The sequence below is a fragment of the Musca domestica genome, unplaced genomic scaffold (genome assembly GCF_030504385.1).
Source record: "Musca domestica strain aabys unplaced genomic scaffold, Musca_domestica.polishedcontigs.V.1.1 1377, whole genome shotgun sequence".
NCBI lineage: Eukaryota > Metazoa > Arthropoda > Insecta > Diptera > Muscidae > Musca > Musca domestica.
In genome coordinates this window covers 10,309-28,611 of record NW_026712188.1, presented here as the reverse complement: position 1 = coordinate 28,611, position 18,303 = coordinate 10,309, and the positions used below count along the sequence as shown (strand labels likewise).

Below are 18,303 nucleotides of genomic sequence, written 5' to 3'. Positions count from 1 at the left end.
AATATTAGGGAATAATGTAAAAAGAAAATGGAAAAATTAAGCGAGGAAAATGGCAGCCAGAATTTCCTGGCAAAAATTGTAAGAAAAATCGGTCCTTTTTGATTTTGCCTGCGAAGAAGATTGGATGCGTGGCTCCCTGTAACCAGCGAAGAAAAAAGCCGACAAAGTTTTTGGTGATGAACCACTTGTTAAGAAGTGAATTCAATGTTTTTATTTGTTTGAAACATATATACAAACAACACGAAATACAAACTTTTTTTACAAAATTGGAAGCCTTAAAATAATTCAACAAAAGTTAACAACAAAAGGCTAAAAGTTGAAAGAAAACTTATAACAAAACAAATAATTTTCACAAAAATTGAAAATTAAAAGACAAATTGAACTTTTCTTAAAATTAAAACAAAATTTGGAAACAATTTAACCAAATTGAAAAGAAAACCACAACAATTAACTAAAAATCTAAACCAAGAAAATAAATCTTAAACCTAAAAATTCATTAAAAATTGGAGCCTACAAGCCACACCATCGCCCATCCAATCCATCGAGGGAGCCGCTGATTTTACGCCATTGCTAACCCAGCGTGGCTTGGTATTCCCAATCGACATTTTATACACGAAACCTCGGACAGACAGACGGACGACGAAGCATCATAATTAAATTCCGCGGTTTTTTCTGTAAAAAAAGGAGAAATATGAATTAGAAGGGGAAACAAATGAAGTAAATTTAAATTTTAATCACCTTTTGGTTAGTCTGCAGGTACACGACGTTGAACAGAGCTCTATTCAAGGTTAGGTAACCAGGCTTTTAATCCGTTCGTCGATTTTAAGTGCTAATCGACACTCCATCTTTGTTTGCCTTTCCTGAAATTAAATGAAAGAAATATAATTAATAAAAAAATTAACGTGGAATATAATTAAAAAAGCTAAACTTTAAACAATACTTACGTACATACTTGTTGGGAAGAACCACAATTGCAAGCTGCCTTTATTGCACCCTAATTTTTGTCATCAGAAAGCGCAGTCTAAAAGAAGAAAAAGGAGAATTTTTTTGTAATTTTTGGCAAAATTGTTTTAATTCATTGAATTGAATTCATTGTTAAATTTGAACGCAAACATTAAAGTTAGCATGTAATTTTTCTACGAATTGTTATTTGGGTATTTAAATAGTTTAAATAAAATGTACCAATTTTATATAGAAAAGACAAATATGTCCTTGGCTTAAAGCCCTTTTTTAAAAGGTGGTGGTAATGGTATAAAATGCGGTAAGTCAAGGGTCAGATCTGGGACGTCCAGTATGAGTAGACGTCATGGCGAGAGGTGTTCTCGGAGGGAGGGCTATCTCCTGGCTGGTCAGCCGCCAGGAGCACTGTTTCTGTGAAAAAAACTAATGTTATTTTGGGATTTGGTTGTAGTTAAGTGAACGTTTTCTTCTTTTTAATTTTTTTGTTGACATGTTTCAGGCTTCTTTTTACCCCCTTTTTTTAAATTTAGTTTGAAGTCCGGTATGATTTTATTTGTTTGTTCAACCGAAAAGATCTGCAAGTGGCAAGAACCAACCCCCAATCCGACGAGCCATAGCCGCGCTAAACGCCAGCATACCGGCAACGCCACTTAATGGTCAACACAGCGATTTCATTTCGTTTTTTCTTGAACACGGTTGCTACAAAATGGCGCCCAGAACGTGGGGCCTGAGACATGTTAGTTTTTAATAATTTTTAGTCGTAGTGTATAAATGTGTTTACCATGAATCTTTAATGAGTCCCGTCTAGGTTTAATTAAGGGTCCTGACGCGTTGCTTCATCGAAGACTCGGGTAAACATCATTTATATTTGGAAAAATATGATTTTTAGTTTTTTCTAGTGGCTTAGTCGTTCTAGTTTAATACTTCTAATTGCACTAGCATTTTAATAAAAGTTCATATTTCGGTAAAGTTTAAATTTCAGATTTCTTAGAGTTATAACGTTGAAAGAATTCGTCTGGTTTAACAGTTCTCATTTGTGGAGACCCGTCTAAGCAGCCGATTAGAAGGCAGGTGACGCGCTGCTACGCAAATATGAACTGTTATTCTCAAACGAATTTGTTGATTTGGGTTTTTTTTAGATTTTAGTTTCTGTCTATATTTAATTTCAGTACCCGGAATTTGGTAGCTGATCTCAGACTTACCTAGAGTTTCCATTCGGTCCTGCGACAATTTTGGCTTCCGACCATTGGTCGTATTGTCATGGAATCTCTTAAGGTATGTCCGAGTAAGCCGCCTATTCCATATTCCATTTTAATTTTTCACTCCGTTTTTAGTCCATTTTAATTCCAGTTTTGCCAGTGTAACTCACCAAATCCCTGCAAAAAAGTGAAACATATTAAAATTCATACAGAAACAATTTATTTGACCTTGACTTACCACTATTTTGACCAGAAATCCACCACCTAACATTATTTGATTTTTTCCAGTTTTTTTCTTTAAAATTATTCTGCCGGATAATAGAATTTGTATGCCGTACAGAATAACCTGTAAAAGTGAAAAGTGTGAATTAATTGTGAAAGAACTGAATTACATTGAATTGATTTTTTTTATTTTACTTACCACAATTGTTTTTATTTTATTTTTTTTTCTTTAATTCAAACCACCGTGTGGTTTACTTTCGAGCAAAATCTTTTGACAGATTTTATTTTGATTTTTTATTGCTTTTTCGGAGTTTTTGTTTGCTAATTTGGTTATATCAAGAAGCAATATGCCTCTTACTAGAGCTGCGAGTGCAGGTTTGGCAGGTAGACCGATATTAGGGCAAAATGGGGTGGTAACCACTTCCGAAGCTACAGCCGTAAGCAGTGTTGTTACCGCGGTTCACAGCGCTCCTTCTAACGCAAAACAGGTTACAACTGCCGCGCATAGTGGTCCCATTGCTTCTCATATTACACATTTAGCACATGGGGACGTCCCAGTTCAAGGTGTTTCATCATCAATGTCCAATTCATCGGCACCGCCACCAGTTCCATTAAGCATGCAAGAGGCCGCTAACTCGTTTAACACGTCTTTTTGGTCACATGGAAGCGTGGCCTCACCAAACTATAGTGTTTTGACCGGGTTGCAGAATAGACCAGTTGTTCCGCCAGCAGATCCAGCAGTCAGCGCAGGAGTCAGGGAAATTATTAATTCTGCCATCGCCCTGTCCCAATTGCAATACCGTCAACAGGAAGAAGAAAGGTTGAGAGTTCTGATACCCAGAATTGCTGAAGCGACCAAGCGTTCGTTGTTGGGGGATAATGACGCCACTAATCAGTTATTTTCACAAGCCGGCTTGGCGATGCCAGCAGCGGCACCACATGCACCAGCGCGCACATCCTTGGAGTCAGTCATTCTGTCTTCACATGCATTGGCGTCAGGCTTAACGTCTCAGCAGCCTAATCTAGCAAGGGGTTACCCACTACCATATCCGGAGCGAGTAAATCCAACACCGATTCACGATCCTAGACCGTTGTCACTTGGTCCTTTCAACCAACCGCCACCAGGGTTCACATCAAGTGGTGCACCCGCACAACCACCAACAAGCTTATCGGTACCACCACCAGTCACCGGAGTCCAAGCTCACCCAATACTGCCGACCGAGAGGTTGCCTAATATCTACAGCAGAGGCATGCGAACAGAGCCACACGAGACACATACCAGTCCACATCCAAGCAGTATCGTCTCAGAAATCTCCGGGCGTTTTAATTTGGCGAAATGGGGAGTATCTTTTGATGGGACCGACAGAACCATGAGCGTCCAAGAATTTATTTTCCGAGTGGGTGAACTTAAAAAAGATTATAATTGCCCAGATGAAGTATTGATCACCAAATTTCACCAACTTTTGGAAAAACCAGCTCTCGATTGGTATTGGAACCACCGGAAATTGGTCCAGTTTCGCACATGGAAGGAGTTGGAAAGTGCTTTGTTGGCGCAATACCAAAGATTTGAAAATGAATTCCAGCTTCAAATGCAGATTTTAAATCGGCGTCAACTACCACACGAGAATTTTGAAGATTTTATAATGATGTACTGCGGCTACGGACACAGCAAAAGTCGCCATACAGGGAGCACGAGATAGTGGAAATAATGAGAGGCAACCTTAAGCCGTCTTTAGCCCAAATGATCTTCTCGGCTCAGATAAATAGCTTGGGTGATTTTTATAGGCAGGTGAAGAAAGCCGAAAATCTTTTATGGACCCAAAGGCAGCAACGATACAACACACCACAGAAAGTGCACGAGCTCGATTGGCAGATGGAAGAGGAACCCCGAGGTGAAATTGAAGTGGAAGCTGTGACCATGACATCCAAATATAAATGTTGGAACTGCGGTGTTATGGGTCACAGCTGGATAGAGTGCCGGGAGCCTCGAAAGATTTTCTGCTATCGGTGTGGCCAAGAAGGTGTTACCGTCCCCGATTGTCCGAAGTGTCAGGGAAACCGGCACAGGAACCCACCTCAGTCTGGGCAGGTGAGGTCAACCCCAGTTTAAGCCCAGAGCAGAGTAGTAGTAGTTCCAGTATTAAAGTTTCTATTTTAAAGAATGAAGAGAGAGAAAATTTAAAGTCAGAAGTAAAACCGAGATTGAGAGAGTTGAAACCACTTCATATCAGAATAAGAGAATATAGCGAGGCGAGAGAAAGAATTTTTGGTCAAGTTTCCAATAAAATTAAGAAGGCTAGAGAGCGATATAAGAGAAGAAGACGCATTCGTCAGGAAATAGCCTCGGCTACCATATTTGAAGGGGAAGATAATCGGCTATATACAAAATTACATATAAATGGTGAAGAGATAGAGGGATTGCTAGATAGCGGAGCCACAGTCTCCTGTCTGGGGAAAAATTGCCTTAGCTTTGTGGAGAGAGCGGGATTGGAAATTAAGCATTTCCATTCTTTTATTAAAACCGCTGATGGAAGCCCACATAAAATAGTTGGCAGGGTGACGACTATTGTAAAATTTAGAAAGCAGGAGCATTCTATCATATTCTATCTTGTTCCTTCTCTGAGTCGTGAGTTGTTTCTGGGGGTAGACTTCATGAAACGTTTCCAAATGTTTGCTCAGGTGGACGGTTTGTCACTCCAGGAAGTGAGTCTCTGTGGTGAGCCTGAGATCAGTGATGTTAACAGCCATTCTTTGTCCGAGGAGCAACGAGTTCGTTTGCAAATAGTGAAGGACAAATTTCCTTGCTTTACCAAGTATGGCTTGGGAAAGACTAAAGCTGAGGTCCATTCAATTGACACCCGCGATGCAACCCCGGTGAAAGATAGGCATTATCCCGTTTCCCCGGCTGTGCAGAAACTTATGTATGCGGAATTGGATAGGATGATAGAGCTAGGTGTGATTGAAGAGAGCGAGAGTCCATGGAGTCATCCGGTTACTCTAGTCCGAAGGGGCGAAAAGAACCGTTTGTGCCTGGACGCTCGCAAACTCAATGCACTGACGGTCAAGGACGCCTATCCATTGCCGCATATAGAAGGTTTGCTCAGTCGGCTGGGGGATACCTATTTCATTTCTAGTGTCGACCTGAAGGATGCGTTCTGGCAAATTCCACTGGATCCTTCAGGTAGAGAGAAAACTGCATTCACAGTGCCTGGACGACCGCTTTACCATTTTACCGTCATGCCCTTTGGTCTGTGCAATGCAGCCCAAAGGTTATGCCGTTTAATGGATAAAGTGATCCCTGGCGCACTACGTGATAGAGTTTTCGTTTACTTGGATGATCTTTTGGTTGTTTCGCCAGACTTCGACACTCACCTGGGATTGCTAGAGCAGGTGGCAGGTTGTTTGGCTAAAGCAGGACTCACAATAAATGTAACCAAGTCGAAGTTCTGCTTCAAAGAGCTTAGATACTTGGGTTACATTGTTGGAGGTGGCAAACTTAAAACTGATCCGGCAAAGGTGGAAACAATAGTGAAGTTTACATACCCGAAAACAGCAAAGCAGGTGAGGAGTTTCATGGGTACGGCAGGGTGGTATCGAAGGTTCATTGCCGACTTTGCCACCATTGCGGCTCCCATCTTTGAAACCCTCAAGAAAGGAAAACGATTCACGTTCACAGAGGAGGCCAAGGTTGCATTTGACAAATTGAAACAAGCCCTTGTAAGTAGTCCTGTCCTGACACACCCAGACTTTACCAGACATTTCTATGTACAAAGCGATGCATCAGACTTGGGAATAGGAGCAGTATTATTTCAAAGAGACGATGAGGGTGGAGAGCATCCCATTGCTTATTTTTCGCAAAAGCTGACTTCTGCTCAGAAAAATTACTCGGTGACTGAGAGGGAGTGTTTGGCAGTGGTGATGGCCATTAAAAAATTCAGGCCATATATTGAATTGATGCCTTTCACAGTTATAACTGACCATAGCAGTTTAAAATGGCTCATGTCACATCGAGATCTGAGCGGAAGGTTAGCTAGATGGAGCCTACAGTTGCAGGCATATTGTTTTGAAATAGAGCACCGTAAAGGAACCCAGAATATAGTACCTGATACTTTGTCAAGGTATGATATGGAGGAGATTTCGCTAGATGTGAAGGCCTTAATCGATCTCGATTCCTTAGCTTTTAAAGCAGATGACTATTTAGCCTTAATAGAAACCATCAAAAATAATTCTTCACAACTTCCCGATCTAAAAGTGGTTGATGGTTTGGTATATAAACGAACTCAATTCTACGACGGAATACCCCTTAATGAAGATTTCGCTTGGAAGTTATGGGTACCCAGCGAATTGACCCAGCAAATCATTGAAAAAGCACACTGTCCACCACAAGTTTCTCATGGAGGTTTCCACAAAACTCTTCGTAGGGTAAAAGAGTACTTTTTCTGGCCAAATATGAATACTCATGTTAGAAATTTTGTACAGAATTGTGATATTTGCAAAGAGACAAACTATGGATCCAACTATGGGAGCCGAAACTATTACAGAAAGGCCGTTTCAAAGAATTTATGTAGACTTCTTAGGTCCTTATCCCAGAACCAAAACGGGAAACAGTTTTACTTTCATTGTGGTACACCACCTTTCGAAATACGTTTTGCTAAAAGCCATGGCCAAAGCAAATTCAAGAAATGTAGTTAAGTTTTTAATTAGTGAAGTATTTCATAAATTTGGAACCCCAGAAGTTATTGTGTCAGATAATGGGAAACAATTTATTAGCAAAGAATTTTCAGATATGATTAAACTCTTTGGTATAAACCACACCAAAACTGCGTTTCACTCTCCGCAAGCAAATGCCTCGGAGCGGGTAAATCAATCTATTTTATCAGCGATTCGGGCATATCTGGGAGAAGATCACCGAGAATGGGATCAAAATTTATCAGAAATAGAATGTTCTCTGCGATCTTCTGTACATAGTTCCATCGGAACTACCCCTTATTTTGCGCTCTTTGGAGTCAATATGATAAATCATGCCAGTCTTTATAAATTAGCCAGGAAACTTGAACTTCTTAATGACCCCGAGACGACACTCATTCCAAACTCGGTAAAACAGAATCTTATTCGAGAAAAGATAAGAAATAGTCTGCACCAGGCATACTTGAGAAATGAAAAATCTTATAATCTTAGAAGTCGTCAGGTCAAGTTCATCCCAGGGCAAGAAGTTTTCCGAAGAAGTTTCAGGCAAAGTGATTTTAAAAATAATTATAATGCTAAACTTGATAAAAAATTTTTCAAGTGTCGCATTGTTAAGCCAGTTGGGAAATGCCTTTACGAAGTAGAAGATCTTAAAGGGCATCCCATTGGCATTTTTCACGCTAAAGATTTGAAGCAATAAATGCTTTAGTTTTGATGAATTAAATTCTTCTAATTATTTTGTTTTTGTTCTCTTTGCATATATATAGTGAACGAAGTCTAAAGCATATATATGAGGATAGAAATTATTATTTTTTTGAATTTTAAAATGAAGCGGAGATCTCAAAATGAAATACTAATCCGCTACGTTTGCACGGAAAATATTTAAAATTTAACTCTTAATTCTATCTTAACTTAACTTAAAGTTACCTTAAGTTTAAATTTTTCCAATACTCACCTGAATTTTCAGAGTTCCGGAAGATCCAATTGAATTTAGTTGAAGTAGTACCTGAATGGAAAAAAAAATACAAATTTTATTACAATTATTTAAGATATAATATTAAGAGGACTAACCTGAATTTCTACTTACGAAATGTCCTTTTAGTATTCCCAATTTTTTACAAGCTGTAGGACAGCTTTTCCTTCCATGAGTGATGTGTAGTTGTGTGAATTTCTCCAGTTTTTTGAGCCATAAAGGAAAAGAAAAAAATATGAAATTAGTGAAATATCATTATGTAGGATTATTGGCAAAATAGAAAAGACCAACATAAAAATAAAATTAAATTTAAAATGTCCAACTAGAGCATTACTTACAGAGTTTTTTTTAGCTAAATTTTTGGTTATGAAATATAAAATTTAAGTTTATAAAAAAAAATATAGCTCTCATAATATTTCTCAATTTTTCAGAGAAAAATTACAAAACTAGGAAATTGAATTAAAACTACATCTTACGTTTAATTTTGAAACTCCGTCAGTAGGCCCGCTGTAAGTCTCGACTGGAATATTTGCTGATGCAGTTCGGAACCCTGTTTTTTTTTTCATCCGAACAGGAGTCCAATCTTCTAGACTCTAACAGCAGATGTCAGAATTGTGAAGTCAGAGTACGATTTAAAGCACTCTGGGTTTACCGACTCTAGTTGATGTCTGCGCATCCGGAGCAGTCATCTGGTGACTGTCTTTGACCATTAGTGCAATTCCCCTTTCGCGGTGAAGCAGTAGCCGTTCGCTGTTTGGCACGGGCCAGGGAACTGTTGTACACGAGGTCGCAGATCCGTCCTTCACCCGACTTACGACACTAGAGTCTGGAAGCCAGAAGACAAAAAGAACAAATACACCTCAGTGCATTTGCAAAACATCGTATCCGACATTCTGACAAAAGCTGAAGGTCTAGTCGATGGTACACCTGTTGGAAAGAAAAAGGAGAGCAGGATTACTCGAACTTACCATCAAATATAATTTCCTGGTTTCACAGGAGAGGCAAATTAAGTCGCCTGTAGGTAATAAATGTCTGGAAAGATAAAAAAGGAAGTATTAATATTTTTCTTATTAAATTATTAGCGTTTCTATTTGTACTTACCTTTTGTGAATTATATATCCAATTTGTGTAACTTTTCTTTCTGTCCTTTTTAATGTGAGACCATGGAGAATTTTTCTGGTTACCATAGGAGGCCACTCGCCTAGACACCAACAGCAGTGGTCAGAAAGAATTCGTTGGATTACGAACGGAAGCATCCCAGACTTACCGACTCTAACAATATGTCTACGATTCCTGAGCAGTCACGTTGTGACTGTCCTTGACCATTTGTGCACTCTTCCTTTATATTCCCATACGCAACTATGGCACAAGGCAGAAGAGTGTTGTACACAAGGTCGCAGAGCTGTCAGTCATCGATTTACGACGTTAGAGTCTGGAAGCGGGAAGACACGATCAAACACATCTAAATGCATTTGAAATGATATCGTATCCAACAATCTGACCACAGTGTGGACCTAGTTGAGGGTACCCCTACAGCCAAAGAAAATATCAGGTCTCAATCTTACCTTTCGTTCAATCCAAACGTAGGCAGTCACCAATCTGAAAAGATAAGAACAGAAAGAGAAAGTATTAGTTATCTGTAAAAAAGAGGAAACTTTAAGTTAAAATCAAAATATAATTTAGAACGAATATGGTAAAAAATTTAATTTTTAGACAATCACACCGAATATGTCCGTCCGATTTGGATAACTTTCTCAGTTTATCAATATTAATTTTTCATTCAGTTTAATACTTTCATCAAAATTCAAAACATTTCACATAATTTGTCATATTAAATTTACTGAAGCCCAATTCTTGAATATTTTATTTTCAATTAATTCACAATAGTATTTCAATTTCATTCACTTTAATTTTTTTCATTAATTTTTTTTAGATATTGATTTGCACAGTTTCTAACTAGTAAAATCACTTTTTATGCCTTAATTATTTTTTTTAATCATGCTACTTTTTCATTATTTATTTCAATTAAATTCTTTGCACTTTTCGTCATTAAAAAATAAACACACTATTTTCACAAATAATTTACGTCCGTCCGATCAATTCTTAATTTCTCACTATTTTCCACTAAATTTTTATCCATCTCCTTTAATATGTTTCCAATAGTAATCATTCATAATTTTTTTCCACTTTATCTCTTTGGCCCACAACATTGTTCATTTTTGCATTTTGTTTTGTTTTCACCATTTCAATTTTTCTTTTCTTTTGGTGATATTATCTATTTTGATTTTATTCGCACTTTTCACTCATTCCTTAATTCTGTTTTCTTTATCTGTTCCATTTTTCATTCACTACTCACTAACTTCGAATTCTAATTCGAACTTATTGTTTCCGCCAAAGTCACATTTTTTCTTAATGAGTGCATTTTTTCATTGTAAATGCAAATGCAACTTTTATTTACACACACACACACACACACTGGAGGGAAATCATTAATTTTTTTGGTTAGAATATTTAAATATTTTTAGGAAATTAATTGAATTTGTTTCATTAAAACCACTTTTGTTATCATATTTCCTATTATTCTTTTAGTTTTCGATATAAATTTCTTAGATTTCTTTGCATTATTTTTTTCATGCAATTATTTGCAAGTTACTATTCGCACATACACCCGCACTGTATGTTTATGATAGTAATTTGCATTCATTTTTTTGGCACTTTATTCACTTTTCACTTTAATTATACACGTTATTTTCACTCACCCGGCATTTAAATTTATTGTATTATAATTAATTTATAATTCACTATATTTTTTTTCACTCTACTTACCCAAAATTTTATCATTTCTGCCGCTCCAAAATTTTCCGTCCGTCCGTGCTCCAATCCGCCAAAAAAAAATTACAATAGACGCGTACTCCGATTGTTTTCATTCATAAACATCACTACTATCGGTAATCACTACTATCGGTAGCCAATTTACGTCAGACTAAACGATAACGCGTGGCGTATGACGTAAACATTATACCATGTTCCTACGGGCTAATGGAGCTTTTTATTGTAATAAATAAATCAGTCCAAAATTAAATTTCATTTTGGAAAATCAGTGTTAGGGATGCCAGATCGCGATTTTTAGGGATGCCAAACACCGATTTTTTTAATACCCTATCAAACCATTGATTTTTTTTTGCATTTTTAAACCAAAGGTCGCACCTTTTTTCCCCCTATCCTTCGATAAGGATATCAGCAGGATAGTTGGCTTTGTGGTGTGCGCCTTTAAAAGGGGTAACCCTGAAAATAATTGATAGCTAGAAGAAGAAGAAGAACAATTACTAAAAAACAGCTGATTATTCCAATTACTTAAATGTCAATATTAGGGAATAATGTAAAAAGAAAATGGAAAAATTAAGCGAGGAAAATGGCAGCCAGAATTTCCTGGCAAAAATTGTAAGAAAAATCGGTCCTTTTTGATTTTGCCTGCGAAGAAGATTGGATACGTGGCTCCCTGTAACCAGCGAAGAAAAAAGCCGACAAAGTTTTTGGTGATGAACCACTTGTTAAGAAGTGAATTCAATGTTTTTATTTGTTTGAAACATATATACAAACAACACGAAATACAAACTTTTTTTACAAAATTGGAAGCCTTAAAATAATTCAACAAAAGTTAACAACAAAAGGCTAAAAGTTGAAAGAAAACTTATAACAAAACAAATAATTTTCACAAAAATTGAAAATTAAAAGACAAATTGAACTTTTCTTAAAATTAAAACAAAATTTGGAAACAATTTAACCAAATTGAAAGAAAACCACAACAATTAACTAAAAATCTAAACCAAGAAAATAAATCTTAAACCTAAAAATTCATTAAAAATTGGAGCCTACAAGCCACACCATCGCCCATCCAATCCATCGAGGGAGCCGCTGATTTTACGCCATTGCTAACCCAGCGTGGCTTGGTATTCCCAATCGACATTTTATACACGAAACCTCGGACAGACAGACAGACGACGAAGCATCATAATTAAATTCCGCGGTTTTTTCTGTAAAAAAAAGGAGAAATATGAATTAGAAGGGGAAACAAATGAAGTAAATTTTAAATTTTAATCACCTTTTGGTTAGTCTGCAGGTACACGACGTTGAACAGAGCTCTATTCAAGGTTAGGTAACCAGGCTTTTAATCCGTTCGTCGATTTTAAGTGCAATCGACACTCCATCTTTGTTTGCCTTTCCTGAAATTAAATGAAAGAAATATAATTAATAAAAAAATTAACGTGGAATATAATTAAAAAAGCTAAACTTTAACAATACTTACGTACATACTTGTTGGGAAGAACCACAATTGCAAGCTGCCTTTATTGCACCCTAATTTTTGTCATCAGAAAGCGCAGTCTAAAAGAAGAAAAAGGAGAATTTTTTTGTAATTTTTGGCAAAATTGTTTTAATTCATTGAATTGAATTCATTGTTAAATTTGAACGCAAACATTAAAGTTAGCATGTAATTTTTCTACGAATTGTTATTTGGGTATTTAAATAGTTTAAATAAAATGTACCAATTTTATATAGAAAAGACAAATATGTCCTTGGCTTAAAGCCCTTTTTTAAAAGGTGGTGGTAATGGTATAAAATGCGGTAAGTCAAGGGTCAGATCTGGGACGTCCAGTATGAGTAGACGTCATGGCGAGAGGTGTTCTCGGAGGGAGGGCTATCTCCTGGCTGGTCAGCCGCCAGGAGCACTGTTTCTGTGAAAAAAAACTAATGTTATTTTGGGATTTGGTTGTAGTTAAGTGAACGTTTTCTTCTTTTTAATTTTTTTTGTTGACATGTTTCAGGCTTCTTTTTACCCCTTTTTTTAAATTTAGTTTGAAGTCCGGTATGATTTTATTTGTTTGTTCAACCGAAAAGATCTGCAAGTGGCAAGAACCAACCCCCAATCCGACGAGCCATAGCCGCGCTAAACGCCAGCATACCGGCAACGCCACTTAATGGTCAACACAGCGATTTCATTTCGTTTTTTCTTGAACACGGTTGTTACATACATTGTGCATTATCATGTACGTTTGCATGAAGCTTTCAGCGCAAATGGTTAATGCATTCATTTTGCTTTTGATTTTGTGCTGTACAGACAATGTCGATAACGGACGATACAGTTTTAACGATTGATATATTAACATCCCAAAGTGCTAAATAACATGTTTTTTCTCGCTTTGAAAAAAAAAAACGTCACAAATGAGAATATGCATAATCTCTCAACCGCACACAAGTCAAAATCGAACGTAATGCATGAGAAAAAAACAAAAAATTCAAATTCATCATAGGAATGACGCATACATAAAAAATTGCATGAATTTTTACCGTGTACGGGGCACTTTACCCTGGAGCATGGTAGAAGAATACAGGTAGACGCATCAACGCTTTGGAACATTGATATGTCAAAAAATTTTAAATGTTCTTTCAAAATTTAAGTAGATTTTTATATGTTTTCTTATACGATATCATTATTATAATTCGCGTTTTTCAACATTTTTTACAAATTTAAATAATTTTTCTTTCAATATTTTCAATTCTAAAATTGGTTTGACAGTTCATTGTCCCAGCAGCTGTGTCGATGCGTCTGCCTATATTCTTCTGCCATGCTCTGGAGTAATCCTTGATGAACTACGGATCCCTAAATGTTAATCATTCGCATACATACATCTGTGTCACCGATAAGAAGAAGAGTCTCAATAAACTACTTTTTCACCGTAAACTTGTAATATTGTAATGATTCCTTTAATACTTGTACATTCCTATGGACAGGAGAACAGCACCAAAATAATAAAAGATATTTTGCATGCAAATGGAGGAGATTGTGAAGAGATAACAACACAAGTGGAAGATTGCAGTCTAGCCGTCTGCAAATGCAACATTATCACAAAATACTATGAAACTGAAATTGGCTTCTTCGAATGGGACGACCTTGAGTCTATTCCCAATAGTTTGTGCAAACATATCGAAGGATGTATTATATATTTTGATGCTGATTGTGTGACTTTCAATACAAAAATCGATTTCCTAAACAAATTTGTGAAAACTAACAATATTGGTTTCCCGTGCATATTAACACGAAATATTTCCAAGAAAGAGTCTATGGATACATTGCGGCAGAAGTGTGCTTCATCTAAATTTGCCGTATGCGATTTAAATAGCGAGGATGACTACGATGATGGTGCAGACAGAGGATATGGCGAAGTCATTGAGATGTTAAAGAATAATGTGTGGTCTAATGTAATTGTCGCTGGCAGGAAATTAAATCTGGATTTTAACCATTTACCATCCGAGGACAACTCAGATGAATCAGTCTCGGATGATAGTGATATCGAAAATCAATTGAATGAGTTTGAAAATCTCATGAATAATCTTCAACAGTTTAAAGCAATGTCTCAAAATCTGAGTCGCGATGAGTTACTGGATAATGCCGAAAAGTTAGCAGAACAATTTGCCAATATATTAGCAGAACGTTAAACAAAGTAAAAAAATAAAAGAATTGGTATAGAATTTGTCTGCTCACTCCGAATATTTGTTTAATAAAATTTTCGTTAAAAATATCGGCGAATTTGACTTTCATTAACTTGTTGCAGAATCTCATCGTCTCAGAATCTGGCGCTTTATTCTAAATGGTGTTCCAGTAATCTAACAGTATGAGAATTATACCTGAAGAATCCTAAACCTATATTAGTAACTAAACAACAATTTGTGTTAAAACACTGTTTCACAATGTTCTTATCAAAGAAACCGAAATTAGTTGAGTAAACTGGCAATGTTCACAAAGGATAATGAAGTGATGGCCATGGTTTAGGAAAAGAAGCCACAGTTTCTTTAATTTTTTTATGGATATTCTCATCGTTAGCTATTTAAAATTATTCTATTTACCAAACAACTTTTTTATGCACAAGTGATGACAGTAAGCTCAATAGAAGGATAGCCAAAATATCACCTCAGCGAGAAAAATTTTGAATTTCTTCTAGATCTTGTAACCGTTTTGCTATATTACTCCACAGACAGACAGTGGTTCTATATATCAAACAATTCCAGTGGGTATTTGATAGGATGTCGTAGTTATTTTGGTTTCCAATTCCCCAGGCTTAATGGGATTTTTATAAAGACCTTTATTTTCAGTGGAGAATTAAGAAAATAAGAAACAAATAAATGTGTTTTTTAAATATATAAAGTTTATCACTTTTATTTTATGTATAAAAATTTAAAAATGTCTAGGTACTTAATATACAAATATTATCGTCACAGTATTATTTTTTTCATTTAAACATAAAAATTGTATAAAAAATTGAACCAAACACAATTACATACATATAGTCATGAAAAAACTCCGAGATTTTTGGAACATGAACAAACTTGAAAAATAAAACACTAGTTGTTATCAATGCCTAAAAGACGTAAACGTTCTTGTTTACGAAAAGCTTTCCTTTGCGAAGGCGGTGCTCCCTGAATAGAACGCAATACATCAGCATTTGCTGCATATGCTTGTGGATTATAGGAAGGTACATTTTCATCATCCCAATTTTCTTCACTTTGGCATTGAGGCATTGGTGGCGGTACAGTGCGACATATTGGAACCTCTACGCTGCTGCGGAAGTGTTCGAACGACGTACGTTCGGGGCAGGAGCTAACATGAAACTTTAAAATACATTACATTGAATATATGTATCACATTGTATTTTTATATTTAATACATTACCTCTAGTTCGGGTTCATTGAGAATGTGGGTTACATTAAAAGGACATGTAACTTTCTTTTCGTTGGGATGATTTTTGCGGCAACGTGTTAGATGCACCTTAAATATTTAATAAATAAACCATTAGTAATAATGAAATTCAAATTATAAAGGACATTCCGTCTCACCTGCATGCGCGACCTTAAAATTTGATGATGTTTTTCGTAGGGACATTCGATAACATCCTGTGTGTGAGCGTTTTCCATTTTGGTAGAGGTTCCAAAATAATGTCGCACAATTATAATTTTTAAATTAATGCCTAAATATTATTTGTTATATACTAAACAATTAATTTTTAATAAATTACAAAATGTTAAGAAAATGTGTCCCTTCTTTGTTGTTTATGCAGGGATAATTAGATCGTTTATCGGATTTCCAGGCAAAGGCACATCACTATGCGAAAGCGTTTGGCGTCGGACGGCATTTATATGTCAAATACTAAAGTAATGCACATAACCTTCTGTTGCGGTTTCTACTTTGATACTAACTGTGTTAAGGAGTTGTCTCGTCTTTTACAATTATGAGAATCGCTACAGCTATCTAGAACTACCTAAGCAATGTTGTGGGCCTTTTTTACAAAACATGCTACAAAGTCCTGTGGCGCATCACACGATCACTTGAGAATTTGAAAATACCACACAAATTTGGGCAGAATGCATGCTGTGCAGGTAACATGTCGTACTGTTTTCATAATTCCAATTATCAAAATACCATTTAAGGTTGAGAGTGCTTATTCTTGAAAACTGTCATCTTTTTTATGTGTCATGTTGTAAATATTTGACACTGATAATCAGACCGAGCACAAAGTAAATTCCATGTCGACAACAAATAAGCATGTATTTGTTGCATTCCATTTAATTATTAATCTTATCTTTAAATCAAAGTTAAAAAAGGAGGCGACCTTGGACGTCAAATGATAACTTTGGAAAGGAAGGAAAGCTTGGAGACATAATTCTTGTTATAAATAAACCAATTAAAAAAAAAACTTTTAAATGTTCTCATTTGACATTTCTTTCAACAGGAATTGAGGCCCTATGCTTCGAAGCAAGGTAGATTTTCAAAGACGTATTGTAAATCAACTGGTGCTCCTCACAATTTTCATTAATTTTCGCTAACATTTAATTCTAGTATGTTGTTTGAATAAGCAGTAACTGTAGTGAATTGTCAATCTCCCCTCTATAGCTATATGGAAATTCTTACATTCAGACCCTTAAAAATAAATAATTATATACCCATTATCATTATGAAATGTGGATCTATCAAATTTATCGAATAGTCGATAAAAAAGCCGACTATTTGAAATGTCACCATCTCGGTTATTCGTTAAAGTCGATTTATAGATTTGTTTTTCCACGACCTACGTATCCCTAGTTGTCAGTGAACGCAGTAGAAAAGTACGGCAAAAATATTTCAACGTATTAAAATGCTTGCAAATAAACAATAAACAATTGATTTGTATAGCGAAGTAACAAACAAATAAGAAATTCAAGGGATTGGAAACACTTTATTAATACGTTCGAATAAAAATCAATTGAGAAATTCAGTTTGATCGAATTTTGTATTGTTGGTGTTGTGAAGAAAAAAAAGCAAATTAACGAAAATAGCTCAACAGACAGTCAGAGGAAACAAAAGACTTTAAAAAAGCCATATATTTGTTTTTCGGCTGAGGAAAAATACGATTGAGCAAGAATTCTGAATAATCGGGAGAGAATTAAATCAAAAAATGCCATTTTATGGTCTTTATATACCCGTGAAGGGCGGCGGTGGTGCCACAGCAGCAGCGTCTGGATCTGGAACAACCAACGCTTCCTCAAACGACAATAATGAAACCGGTAAGTTCTGCAACAAGCTCCACAACGTCAAGATGCCTGGTTATTAACGTCATTTATCTGGTTGGTCAATATTGCAAATATTTAGACGAAATTGGAAAAATCTATTGCTTTTTTGTTTTGTCTGACTTTTTGTTGTATTTTAAAGGTTAGGAATTTTGTGTTCCCTTTCGTTTTATCTTGTTGTTTTTGCTGTTTGATGGGCTGTTACTGTTGCCATTTATTGTTGCTGTTGTTATTTTTTAGTATTCCCCCATACATTGAGCTTCATTGTTGTTGTTGTTCTTGCTGTTATTGTTTCTCTTGTTTGCTGGCATGGATATTGTTGTTGTTTTCCTGTGTAGTGGCATCGTACGACTTCGTTGATGATGGAGATGAGGTAAAGAAATGAATTTGTGTGTGTGTGATTGTGCTTGGTGTGTGAAGAAACTGAGGCAACGGACAAATCGACATGAATTGCATTGCATTTTGCAACAGTGATGGATAAAAGTTACTCGCATTGTGAAATTATTTTGATTTGTTTGGAACCGAGATGGAATAATGTACTATAGAAGATTATTTCAGCTTTACTCTAATTTAGTAGAAACTCTCGGACAGTTAATATTTTCGGGTATAATTTGACATACATTTTGTGTTATCACATAATGAAACCGTTTTATATTTTTAGCATTT

At 36.1% G+C, this 18,303-nt stretch overlaps 2 protein-coding genes and 2 long non-coding RNA genes across 5 annotated transcripts; 1 reads left to right on the top strand and 3 right to left on the bottom strand.

Moving 5' to 3' along the window:
* Positions 1–95: 95 nt before the first annotated feature.
* LOC131801010 (uncharacterized) lies at positions 96–9,881 on the bottom strand. Of its 2 annotated transcripts, none has more exons than XR_009341663.1 (8): positions 9,142–9,881; positions 8,139–9,072; positions 8,023–8,073; positions 2,398–2,505; positions 2,163–2,336; positions 945–1,021; positions 739–860; positions 96–672 (listed from the first exon to the last, which is right to left on the bottom strand). It is a non-coding gene; the product is annotated as an uncharacterized LOC131801010 (long non-coding RNA). The 2 variants fall into 2 exon arrangements; XR_009341664.1 differs by having other exon boundaries at positions 8,155–9,072.
* Positions 9,882–11,841: 1,960 nt separating this feature from the next.
* Positions 11,842–13,034, bottom strand: LOC109612789 (uncharacterized). The gene is made up of 3 exons (XR_009341662.1): positions 12,347–13,034; positions 12,143–12,263; positions 11,842–12,074 (listed from the first exon to the last, which is right to left on the bottom strand). It is a non-coding gene; the product is annotated as an uncharacterized LOC109612789 (long non-coding RNA).
* Positions 13,035–13,711: 677 nt separating this feature from the next.
* LOC131801008 (uncharacterized) lies at positions 13,712–14,637 on the top strand. Its single transcript, XM_059118930.1, has one exon. The coding sequence runs from the start codon at positions 13,795–13,797 to the stop codon at positions 14,533–14,535; it is 741 nt and encodes a 246-aa protein (XP_058974913.1). The 5' UTR covers positions 13,712–13,794; the 3' UTR covers positions 14,536–14,637.
* Positions 14,638–15,250: 613 nt separating this feature from the next.
* On the bottom strand, positions 15,251–16,301 carry LOC101887988 (gametocyte-specific factor 1 homolog). Its single transcript, XM_005192138.4, has 3 exons — positions 15,931–16,301; positions 15,767–15,862; positions 15,251–15,705 (listed from the first exon to the last, which is right to left on the bottom strand). The coding sequence occupies exons 1-3, from the start codon at positions 16,006–16,008 to the stop codon at positions 15,439–15,441; spliced, it is 441 nt and encodes a 146-aa protein (XP_005192195.1). The 5' UTR covers positions 16,009–16,301; the 3' UTR covers positions 15,251–15,438.
* Positions 16,302–18,303: the final 2,002 nt, after the last annotated feature.